General features: G+C 35.7%; 1 protein-coding gene across 2 annotated transcripts in view; it reads right to left on the bottom strand.

Annotated features, from left to right (window-relative positions):
- The window catches only part of ANAPC1 (anaphase promoting complex subunit 1), a 166810-nt gene that overhangs the window by 93551 nt on the left and 60754 nt on the right, over positions 1–12505 (bottom strand). For both annotated transcript variants that reach the window (XM_072634682.1, XM_072634684.1), the window contains 5 exons: positions 10257–10405; positions 9213–9291; positions 6335–6371; positions 6180–6250; positions 4165–4343 (listed from right to left, as the gene is read on the bottom strand). In XM_072634682.1, the coding sequence (XP_072490783.1) occupies positions 4165–4343; positions 6180–6250; positions 6335–6371; positions 9213–9291; positions 10257–10405 (515 nt within the window). The remainder of the gene's footprint in view (positions 1–4164; positions 4344–6179; positions 6251–6334; positions 6372–9212; positions 9292–10256; positions 10406–12505) is intronic.

Raw genomic sequence — 12505 nt, 5'->3', positions numbered from 1 at the left:
GGCAAAAATGAAAACTAAAAAAAATGGAATTAAATAAGACAATGAAAGAGTATAATAAAGAAAATTAACAGCAGAATACATCTGGGAAAATAACATATGTATAAATCAAGACAATCTTTAGATATCACCTCGCACTTCACAGAATGGCCAAAGATTATAAAATCCAGCAATAGCAGGGCCCAAAAGCACACTAAAATATATTGCAGGCAGGACTGCAGGCTAGAACAAATATTTTAGAAAGCTCTATGTCTGAATATAATCTAAATCATAAAACTAGGCGTATTTTTCAATCGAATAATTCAAAATGATATTAAAAAGCAATCAAAAAATATCTCCATATGAAAATCTTGAGAGCTTTAAATAACAGGAAAAAAAAGTCCAAAATCAGAGAGTAGATAAAGAAATTACATTAGTATCAATGTAATGGAATATAATGGTTTATCACCAGCAATCTTATGGTACTTTTAAAAATTATAAATATGAAGCCTTTAAAGAAATATGGCAAAAACCTATAAGAAATAATACAAAGTGAAATCAATCTGATTGCAACAAGACTGACTACCCTTAAGGCAAAGCAAGAAAAAACCATAGCAGCAGAATCTAGAAAAGACCTGAAAAATATATAAAGAATAAAAGTATTTTCCCTTATTTGTTAATTCACTTGACTCTGTGTAAAGAATCATTTAAGGTGTGACTGATTACTCTCTATATTTACTTAGTTTTGAAAGCATTTAATAAATGTATGGCTTTTTATTAATTTCAAAAGGTTTTTGGTACGTGTCCAAATTACTGTAAAAAGCCATTCAAAATAATTTCAAAGATGCCTTTTCTTTTTCCCCCAAAACCAGCACCGCAAGCAATAACATATCAATTCAACACATTGCTTTAGAGTTTTGCCCAAAGTTGGAACCATTCTTCTTAACAGTAGATGTTATGTGTGTGTGTTCATCCTTTGTTGCCAAAGAAGACCATGCCATCAGAGAAATGATGACATGACTTGCACTTGACTTTGTTTTGAGTGAGGGAGGGCTGGCAGGTCACTAGCCTCACTTCTCCTCCAGAGCCATCTGAATCCAGTGACCAGATATTCATCAAGATGACTGGAGATGACCTAGGATGAGGCAATTGGGGTTAAATGACTTGCCCAAGATCACACAGCTAATAAGCGTCAAATATCTGAGGTGAGAGTTGAACTCGGGTCCTCCTGACTCCTGCACTGGTGCTCTATCCACTGCACCACCTGGCTGCCCCTTAAATGTGTTATAAAATATGTTATAAAAGATTCAGCAGATGTATCACAGGACAGAAGTATCAAAGAATTGCCTTTGCCTAGGTCATAGTGGGAAATATCTAAGTGTGGACTAATGGGTTGAAACTGCAGTTAAGAAGTTAAGTGTTCATTATCCTCAAATGACCACTGAGCTAAATACAAAAGGAAATAGAATAGAGCTTATTTATAATTAGTAATTTTCATAACTAACCTCAGGGGTTCAGAAACTGGCCTAGGGCAGATGCCACAATGGGAAGCTTATTAAATGAACTGTCACCTCACTTCTTTTTGCATCCTTTCCCTCTGGACTGTGTAGGAAGCTGAAGGTAACAATGTAACTTACTATTGTAATTTAAAGAAGTCCATTTTAAGAATTATATTCTTTAAAAAACTATCATTAAACAGGATATCCTTTAAATACTATAAAAAATGGAGCACAATACAGGTCACATTAAAATTTTGTGTTTACAGAAAAATACTACTAATTCTAAATTTAATCTGTCAGAAAGGGGGAAAAAAGCTAAAGTATTATATGAAACAGATAATTTCATAAATTACTTAATGAGAAAATGTCCCCAGTAAAATTAATTTATACTTGTAAAATTAATCTACACTCATAAAATTAATTACATTTTTATAATTAAGCAAACTATTTCAACTCTCTGGAACTCTTTCCTTATTTATAAAATGACCCGTAATATACTATTCATACATTATTATTGGTTTTCACTAGTAATTATATTAAGTCCTGGCAAGAGATTAAACACATAGGCAGTTCTTAATAAGTGCTTTTTATTCATCTACCCATCTACCTAGTCATTCTATCAGTAATAGGAAGTGGTGATTACACTGAGATGAGTTTCAAGAGAGGGTGTAGATTCTAATCAATAAAAAACGCTATGAAGCACTTAGTGTGTGCCAGGCAATACGCTCTGCACTGAAGATACAAAGATAAGAGCTGCCAGACCTGCTACTCTACCATTAAGCCTGTGAAAACTTATGGTTACCTCCAATGCTACAATAAGGTACTTATCTTGGTGGGACTTCAGTGGAGGCTTAAGTTTATAAAAGGAAAATATAAGGCAATAAGAGGGGGAAATAAAGGAAAAGAATAGTTATTGATTTATGCAAATTTGCTTTCTGCAAATTCTACTTTACATAAAAAATTCTGAAAGAAATCTGCATTCCAAAACACCAATGTTAACTTTACAGTCAGTACTGTGCTCTCTTTTTCTGCTCCTGTCTCTTGGCAGCGCTCTGCATCCCACCCTACAACCAAAAATAAGCCCTCCAAGTAAAAGCAGAACTGAGACATGCAGAGACAACCAAGGATCAGGAATTGGCTTGGGACCTTTGTCCTTGTTCCACCCACCTGCCCAAGGGTCTGGACCCTTTGTGCTGCCCATCTACTCTTGTTTGTATTCATGTCCAGCCCTCACACGTCTGTATGCCCCCTTCCACTCTCTTCCTTCCCCATCTTCATTGGCAAATTTACATTACATAAAAATTGCTTTACGTAGATGTCTCTGAACTGTCTATAGTTGAAGTTCACTTTTTAAAGGGTAAAATTTTTGTAAATCTAAGTTGATTTTTCTTACTATTTAAACTTTATAACAAATTATCTACAAAGTACGAAAGATAAATGAATGATTATAAACTTTACATTCTATATATGAGAGCTCAAGCTACTACTTTGTGATATTCAACTAGTAGCAAAATAATCGGGGAATGGAGTCAAATGTGCTAGAATTTAGTTCCATGCTAAATAGCTGGGTTTCTACAACAGTGCTACAATGAGTTTCTACAAGAAAAGTACTTGAGCTAGGCCCTTGGGGAAGCAAATATAAAAGGACAGAGTACCTGTCCTCAATACTTATATAGTTGGGAATTTGGAGAGAGGCACATAGGAAACATGTTCACAAATAAGTATGATAGAAAGCAGAATGTGAAAATGTGTAAGAGCAGAATAAAATGCTATGGAGGTTCAAAAGTTAGAGATCATGTCTAACTAAGATGACTAGAGAATTTCAGAAGGCAGAGCGATTAGGTTGAAGGCTAGTAAGCAATGCCACGGAGGAGGAAAAAAACACAAGTTCTGTTTGAGTAAGGCGAGTAGAGGGAGTCTAAGGTAGGGAAAGGGGAATCAGGTGAGATAAAGTTGGAAAAGAAGGCACTGTCAGTTCACAAATATTCATTAAGTGCCCACTAAGTGCCAGGCACAGAGTTAAAGCATCAGAGATACAAAGAAAGGCAATTCAGTCCCTGGTCACAAGAGGTTTACAGCCTGTGGCAAAAGCACTGGCTCCACAGCTGCAGGACCCATTTGACACTTACGTCCTGGCTTATCTTGGGCAGAGACCAAAGTCCTTTCCTGTGTAAAATAAAGGGGTTAGACCAAACTGCCTGGGAAAATCTTGTAGCTCTTCTTCTCTACCCTGAGAACCTACTCAACCTTGGGTAAGTCACTGAACCTAATCTCTCAGTCATTTTTTCCCCAAAATGAAAGGAAGAGTCAGATCAGAAGATCTCTCAGATTTCTTCAAGTCTTAAAACTCTATGATTCTACCCCACACTCTGCAAATGCTTTGCTGACTCCACTATTCTGTTGACTCAGGAACAAAGAAAAGACTAACAGCTGTAATAGTGGGACATACTTCTTAGAATTTTCCTTGTTAGTCATATAATTCTCTGTTCAAACTCAAGAAGCAAGCATTTTCACTTTTTTATTCAACCTATTAGCAAAATAGGAAATTCCTATCTAATACAGACAATAATCCTAAATGGCTATAATAGACAATAATCCTAATTGTATGTTATTTTAAAATTATAATTGCATGAAATTCTTCTATATCAAACTAGCTAATTAGTTCAATAAAAACCCATGTGATACTCACAGATTTCCCTTTGGGTAAATTCCCTTCACAGGCTTGTTTGGAAAGATCCTGACGCCCGATCAAGAGACAGACAGCTTCTGGCCAATCTGAAGCAGGTTGTTCTCGGCAGTGATATATAGCATCTCTGATGGGAAGAGCAACTCCAAAAGGAAGAGACTCCAAATCCCTCAAAGTGAAGCCTTACGTAGATGAAAAACAAAAAAAAACAATTTCAGTACAACATAAAACCTAATACTTATTAGGTTAGCTTCTTTTTTTTTTTTTCAGGAATTTTTTTTTCTTAATGTTTAACAATCACTGCCATACAATTGAGATTTTATCCCCCCCACACGTACCCCCCACCACCCCCCTCCCTCCCCACGACTGCATACAATTCTATATAGGTTCTACATATACTTTCCTATTGAGTATATTTTCACTATAGTCATGCTATGTAGTCAGACTAAAATAAATGAAAGAAATCATATAACAAATCAAAACATGATACACAAACACATACACATACACAAACATGATCTGCTACATTTTGTGAATGACTTCCATATTTTTTTCTCTGAGTGTGGAAGGCATTTTGCCTTGAGAACCACCTTTGGGATTTTTTTTTTTTTTATAAGAAGTTTTTGCGTTATTACAAAATTCCAGGTCTACCAGAAAAAACTCTCGCACACTGTGGTCATTGCTGTGCACAAAGTTCTCCTGGTTCTGCTCCTTTCACTCAGCATCAGGTCATATAAGTCCTTCCAGGCCTCTCTGAAGTCTTCTTGTTCATCATTTCTTATGGCACAATAGTACTCCATTACATTCATATACCATAATTTATTCAGCCATTCCCCAATTGATGGACATCCCCTTGACTTCCAGTTTTTGGCAACTACATAGAGTGCTGCTATAAATATTTTTGTACATGTGGGACCCTTTCCCATTTTTATGATCTCTTGGGGATATAGTCCTAGTAGCGATATTGCTGGGTCTAGGTTAGCTTCTTGTCTGTAACCAAGAAGATCTCTCAAAATATGCTCCAGAAGATCTCCCAGAGAGATAAAACATCAGCACTTCTTTATATGGGTAAATCTCAAATGGTTCTCCCCCCACCCCCACAGCTGGACATCCTATATGACTACTCTGCTTTTGGGGGGGAGGGGGGGAAGGGGAAGGGGGAGGGGGAGGAATAGGAGGAGTAGGGAAAGGAATAAAAGAACTATAAATATTGGAGAGAGTTTCAGGGAATTTCTATATACAAGCAAATTAATTTTTAAAAAAGGCAAAACAGGTATTTGTCACTGTTTTTAAGTTTAAACACTTTAATATTATACTAATGCCAGCTAGTATAGTTTTCTCTCATTTTTAAAAAGAGAATCTTAGAACCTTACTTTCCATTAAAAATTGTGCAAAACTGTCACTTATACTGTTCCAAGGGTGACTAAGATTTGTGACCAACTGAAAATCTGACTAGAAAAATGGAGGTTATCTCCTAGAAATCACAAGAGTCGGTACTCATCTCACTTCACCTCCCCTTTCCCTTACTTGGATCACCCCTCCCTCCCTACAACCAAATGAATGTTAACTTTAGAGCTTACAACAGAGACACTCTGATTCCTGGGGTCAATGACTTCAAATGTGAATATAGAATAATTCGTATTCTCCATTCTAAGGATAGCCTTTACCATTACAATGACAAGAGTGCAAAAATTTCCTGGTATCATAACCAAAGGAAGGTTCCTTGACCACAAAAAGTGGCCTTCAAAGTTGTGATGCGTCCCAGAGATTATAGAAAACTATGAGAATGTCATGGAAAACAGCAGTGTCCTTCTGCTAAGTTAGTAAATCTTTGTTATATTTATATTCTAGAATTATCTCAATTCTGTGAAATACTCCCAGAAAGTACTAACTAAAGCCCTCCTCACTTCTAGCAAGGAAACAGCATGTATGAATTAAAGTAGAATCTAGAGCAGAAAAGTGTGGCTTTCTCCTTGCTTATTGTAAGATTAATACAAAGTAACAAAAAATGGCCTTACCTACATTAGTCATCCAGAGTACTAATTTTTCAGCAAGGCTATTAACAGCTGTACTATGTCTGAAACTAAATCTAAAAAAAAAAAAAAAAAAAAGAACACATCATTAAATATATCAATTAAAAAGTAAGAACAAAAATAATTCAGTTCAAAATTACCTGTTGTCATTTTGATCCATTTGACTCTTTTTCGGTGCTGAAAAGAAACAAAATGAAGTTATAGCATTTTAATCAAGTTGGTAAAGAAATATATTCCTACTCAATTCCTATGCAGACTACCTGAAATTAATATCCTTTTACCAGAAGCTTTTAAAAAAAATAACTGGCAGCTCTATGGTCATTAGATGGGTAAGACAGATAAACACAGCCCACAGGAGGGCTGCTAGCACAGGTTCACTCTCGATTTGGTCAGATAGGAAAGACACTAAGAAGGGTCTTTACTTCTTACTTTATTCTAGTCTAGTTTTCTCAAGAGGTTGCTGACAGTGAGAGCACAAATTCCTACAGCATTAATCCTAAAGCCTAATCACCCTTCTTGAATATCTCTTAAATCTCCTCAAGCCTCAGTGGGGGCCACTTGAGGCAAACACAGGTTCCCCTCAAGCCTTGATGGGGATCAGCTGAGGTACAAACAGCATTTGTGCATTCAACCCTAAGGGTCCCCCATTCACTGTCTAGTGCCCACCTGCTTTATAGGCCAACAGACAGAAGGCACATTGCCAGCAATAGCCTCCCAAGGTTACATCACCTCATCCCTGTATCTCACTGCACAGTCACAGTGGGTTTTATTTATATTATTTACCATGATATAACTACACAAGCATTGTGGCGATGTTTGGAACTCCATCTGTGGTAACTCTTATCTAGCACCTGGGAACAGGAGATTGTTATGGCTATGCATTCTGGGAAACTGAACTCTAAGAAATAATAATAAAAATTAACTTTACCCACACTAAAATCTCCCTTACATACAGAGGTGTAATAGGTTGCAAGCGGGAATCCTGGTAATTCATTTTTCCTGAACTGCTATGAATGGTCTTTCAAGATGCTTGCTTTCAAGTGGGTAGGAAAAATGGATATAAACCAAAGGAAAGGACACTAACAATACATGAAAACAACTAATACATCATGAAAGAATAAAACACAAAACCATCACTTAGTCTAAATGCCCCCTTGTGGGTGTGAATATCCCTGAACGCAAAGAACTGCCTAAACTCCAACATGCTGGTCTCCCTGTTCCCTTCTTTGAACTGCTCCCTAGGTCTGGAATGTTCTCCCTTTCTTCTTCCACAAAAATCACATCTTCCCAGAAGATGTTCCTGATCTTCCTTTCAATAGCAGCATTTCCAGCACATCTCATGTAGCATTTGGTTTTAAACTTTTCTAAACAATTGCTGTGCATTATTAGTATCCATGTGTCCATGTGCCTTGATCCTCCTACAATGAAAGCTACACAGAAACAGGAGCTAAACCTCACCTAAATTATTCTACTTGCCCTCAGGACTTTAGCAGAATGTTCTTTAAATAGTAAATAATTAATAAATTAGTAAATTTCTCCTTTATAACTTTATGCTCATTATATTTTTGCCTGGAGACCAAAATAGCTCAGTATTACCACCTATTGTTTCATTCTGATCTCTGGTTCAAGCTCCAAAGCCAGCGCTCTATGCATTACTCTACATTACCTCTAAAATTGTTCTTAACATTACTATGTCGGTGGTACATTCAAAAAAGAGAATAATTTGACATGTGGATACCAAATACTCTTAGAGTTTTCACTATACTTGGGTCTTAGATACTGACAATATGTAAATAAATTTTAAGTGTGGAACCAAGCCACAAATTTTTGGATGGCCAACATAAAAAATGTAATGTTGCAATAAATGTTGCAAAATTTCAGGTAGCTTATTCAATAATTACTGAACTGTTAGACTCCATTCTTCCTAGAGAGTTTAGAAGAGGTCTGTATTCTCATCTCTCAGCAATCGATATGTGATGCCTTCTGTGAAAAAAAGACAGGACCAGACTATTTTGAAAGAAAACTGATAAAGTGCTTTGCTGATGATTCATGCATCACAGTGAAGCACTTGGGCCCTTTAACTGGCTCTAGCTGGTCCCTCTGCCTTCCACTTTTGCAAAGAAGCTGGGTTTCAGGCACCTCCCTTGACATAATTCTTCTGTCATTCTTTATCTTAAAAATGTAGAAGCTTTGTACTTCTCATTTGATCAAACTTTCATATTTCTTGTGGTTGACCAAACTCTTCCTTCAGGTGTTGTGTCTCCTTGAATTTCTCTGCTTCTCAATACTCTGCAGCAAAGTTTCTGACTAACGTAAAGTCCTTTATTTCTTTGCACTTCTTTGACTTCTGTTTCTGCTACACTTTTGTTTTGTAGATTGCTTTTCATGTTTCTATCTTTTACTGAATTTAAGAATAATGGCATACAAGCTTTCTATTATAGGCAGCAGCTAGATATTATTGTGATGATTATTAATTATAGTTAACAATGGGTACATATGAGCACTTTAAAGTTTGGAAAAGTACAATATATTCATTATCTTATTTGATCCTTGTAATAAAAAAGAAGCAGTCCCTGACCTCAAGGAGCTTACTTACTACAGATAAGCATAACAGTACTGAATAATTATGTAAAAGAGGAAAGGAAAGAGGAAAATTTATGAAGGAGGAAGAGACTTTCAGCTTGGGGTTGAAAGAGTGGGAAGGTTTCATGAAGAAGGTTGGTCTTGAGTTGAGTCTTGAAGACAGATAAGGATGTTGACAGATGGAGGTGAGGAAAGAATACCTTCTTGGCATGGAGAAATATTTATGGAGAGAGAAAGAAGACAGAATGTCAAGTTTGGGAAACATTAGTCTTGTCTGGAAGGAGAAAGGGTATATATAAAGGGGTAGCAATGTGAATTAAGTCTGAAAGGTAAGCTGGAGCCACCAGACAGAAGGGAACCTTAATTTTCAAGCTGAGGAATTTGTATTTTATCCTAAAGGAAATAGAGAACAAAATAGTAAACATATCATACTACCTGAAGTTACTCTGGATAAATATTGTGATGCTTCATTAGAAACAGCTCTCTCATCACCAAGTATGTAGAGTGCAACACTCTGCAAAGGAAAAAAAAATTACACATAAATTTATTCCTATTACACAAAATCTATTAAAATAATATCAAAAGATACCTAGAAGGGAAAAAATTCAAATTTGCAGTTTTCACCTTAATGTTCCAGTATCCAAAATGTGTAATCAAATATATATTTCAAAGGTTAGCTGATAGGCTAAAGTATTCACTTCACTAAGTTACCACTAAAGGGTATCATGGCATTTTTTTCTCAAAATGATAGCAAAAATAATTACATCAGAGGATGAAAAGCCATGAAATTATAATGATACCTAAATATAGCTAACATGTTTAAGATAAAAGCATCAGATACAGTTATTATTCTTCAATTGGACACTATTAAAACTAATCTAAAAGTTTTTCCCAGCTATTACCTTTAATACAACTTTTTTTTTTTTAAAGGAACAAAACACAATGCTCTTCTGGTCAATTCCTGTTCATAAGGTTTTTCCTTATGCTGGTTCCATATAAGGAGCTAGATAAGATTCATAACTGGGTCAAAAATGCTTCAGAATGGCACATAAATTACTAATAACAATTTAATTTTAAGTTATCATGCTACCAAACCAAACTTCCTTACTAACGTTTAGGCCACATTCTACATCCTACAAAAAGGATTAACCTATAATAATCCTACTTTAGCTCAGAATTTTATCACCTTTTAAAATCTCAAAGGTACTCTACATTGTTGGTAAAAGGAACTGTAGATGTGTCCAGAATTTCTTATTTCTCTTTTGAAAATAAGCAAATTTTACTAAATGATACCTTCGGGAAAAAATTTTTTTTTAATTTTTTTTAAAGGATTCTGTTGTATTTCTTTAATATTCCGATTACAGATTACTCATTTATAATACTGATTAAATAACATATCTAACCTGATATCTGATTGGGCTTTGAAACACTAGACAGTTATTTAAAACTAACATAAAAGTAAACTGTGATAGTACATACCAACACTATGAGTTTGCTTCGTTCACAGACTCCAGATAGGTAAGGAAAAGGGGATGCTTCTTCACCCTTTAGGCAAGAACTCAACCACTGATATATACTTGGAGGCTCAGGTGTAAAAAATGAAGGGTGATGCATAAGTCCTATTTGGGCTTTAAAGTGTATGAAAATTTTAAAACACATAAAAAGCACAGGAAGACAATGTTTTTACTCTATTCCAAAACAAAAGATATGTACTATTAACTGTAATGGTCAAATCATAGTCTTACATTTGGCTTGTATAAAACCTGAGTGTGGCTCTTTGTACTGCAGACATAGCTTAGGCTTCCCTAGTCTATCACAGCAGAATCAAAATTGTTAACTATTTTGTTCTTGCTGGTAATATCTATCTCCATTACCCACCTCAGTTCTTAGGAGATAAATATATCACTGAAAAGTCTATTAGTTCCCTTACATACCATGTAGGTAAAGGTTGTAAAGGACCAATATTGATGGAGAGAAGAGATTACTTGGAGTCATTCTCCCCCCAAAATCTGTACTTTGATCTGAAGTTCCACTTCTAATTTGCAAATAGATAACATCTAACCTATTGCTCAAAAGTACTGTAGTGAGTACAGTGGTGAAAGATACAAGGGCAGCCAGGTGGCACAGTGGAAAGAGTGCTGGATCTGGCATCAGGAAGACTCATCTTCCTGAGTTCAAATCTGGCCTCAGACACTTACTAGCTGTGTAACCCTGGGCAAGTCACCTAATATTGTTTGCCTCAGTGTGCTTATCTGTAAAATGAGCTGGAGAAGGCAAGAGCAAACCACTCCAATATCTCTACCAAGAAAATCCCAAATGGAGTCACAAAGAGTTGGACATGACTGAGGATGACTCAACAACAAATAGTGGCAACTTTCAAGGTGCCTATCATAGAACAGAAACATAGGCAGTATAAATAAAGGCAGGAGTACTGCATCCCACAATAGTGGAGAGGTTCCTAGACCTGCAATTTTGATAACAATTTAATTAACAACTAAAATGAAGATATATTAAGTGGTACTCAGTATTCAAAACCTTTTAGACCAGCTAGAATTTTACAGACAAAAATATGCTCACCAGTGCTTCATATTATATATTAAATAAAAAAAAATTCACTCTAGAAAGGGTGATACTTCCACTTATAAAAAATACCACATATTATAAAAAACATACATCAAATTAAAATCTTTTGGGGGGGGGGGCACAAGTTTAGAAACTTAGTAAAATCTAGATTGTTGGCCCAAATATAAAAGAATCATCTATGATTGCTATGTAGTAAAATTTTCTTGAAAACAGTTTTTCAAAACACAGAAGTCTTTAAACCTGTCACTGAAGGGAAAGAGCAAAGCTGATAGATGGGCTTCATTTATGCTGAACCTTTCACTATATACATGCTCTACTGAATGTCATATCACATTTCTAAAGTTCCTTGGCCCATTTTTTCCCTCAGAATCTCAAGTTAAAGTCCAAATATAATGTGGTCATGGCAACACTGACAATGAGATTTCTCCACATTTATTTATGCTTAACTTTAGAAGTGCAGGGAATACTGATATAGTCTATCATATTAAAGACATTTAAAGAAAATTTAAATTTTGAACCAGTTTGTAATTCTTAATACCTTATGACTTCAAATTAAATGGGATGATACATGTTAAAGCATTTTATGAACCTTCAAGCACTACGTAAATGTTAGTTATTGTTAAGCAATGCAGCAGATACTGCTGGACTTGGAAACAGAAAGACTTAGGTTTGAATCCTGCCTCTAACAATACCTATGTGGCCCTAGGCAAAACACACAACCTCTCTCAGTCTCAGTTTTGTCATCTGTTAAAAGTGACAATGAAGCACCTATTTCTGGGATAAACTGAAGACCAAATAAAATCACATAGAAACTATTTTGCCACCCTTAAAGTGTTACATAAATGCTAGCTTGCATGACTAGGTGGTGCAGTAGACAGCCCTGGACATGAAGTCAGGAAGACCTGCCTCAAACACTTACTAGCTTTGTGACCAAGTGATAATTCACTTAATTGCTCTCAATTTCCATATTTGCAAAATTTGTAAAAACAGCACTAATTTCTCAGGATTATTTGGAGGACAAAATGAGATAACATTCGTGAACCAACTTGAAAACCTTAGAACACTATATAAATGCTCGCTGCTATTATTACCATAATAAATGCACAGAGATACCAATGCTACCCTCTGACAAAAAGGGTGCTGAA

Source organism: Notamacropus eugenii, chromosome 1 (assembly GCF_028372415.1).
Source record: "Notamacropus eugenii isolate mMacEug1 chromosome 1, mMacEug1.pri_v2, whole genome shotgun sequence".
Lineage (NCBI taxonomy): Eukaryota > Metazoa > Chordata > Mammalia > Diprotodontia > Macropodidae > Notamacropus > Notamacropus eugenii.
This window is presented reverse-complemented; position numbering and strand designations above follow the sequence as displayed.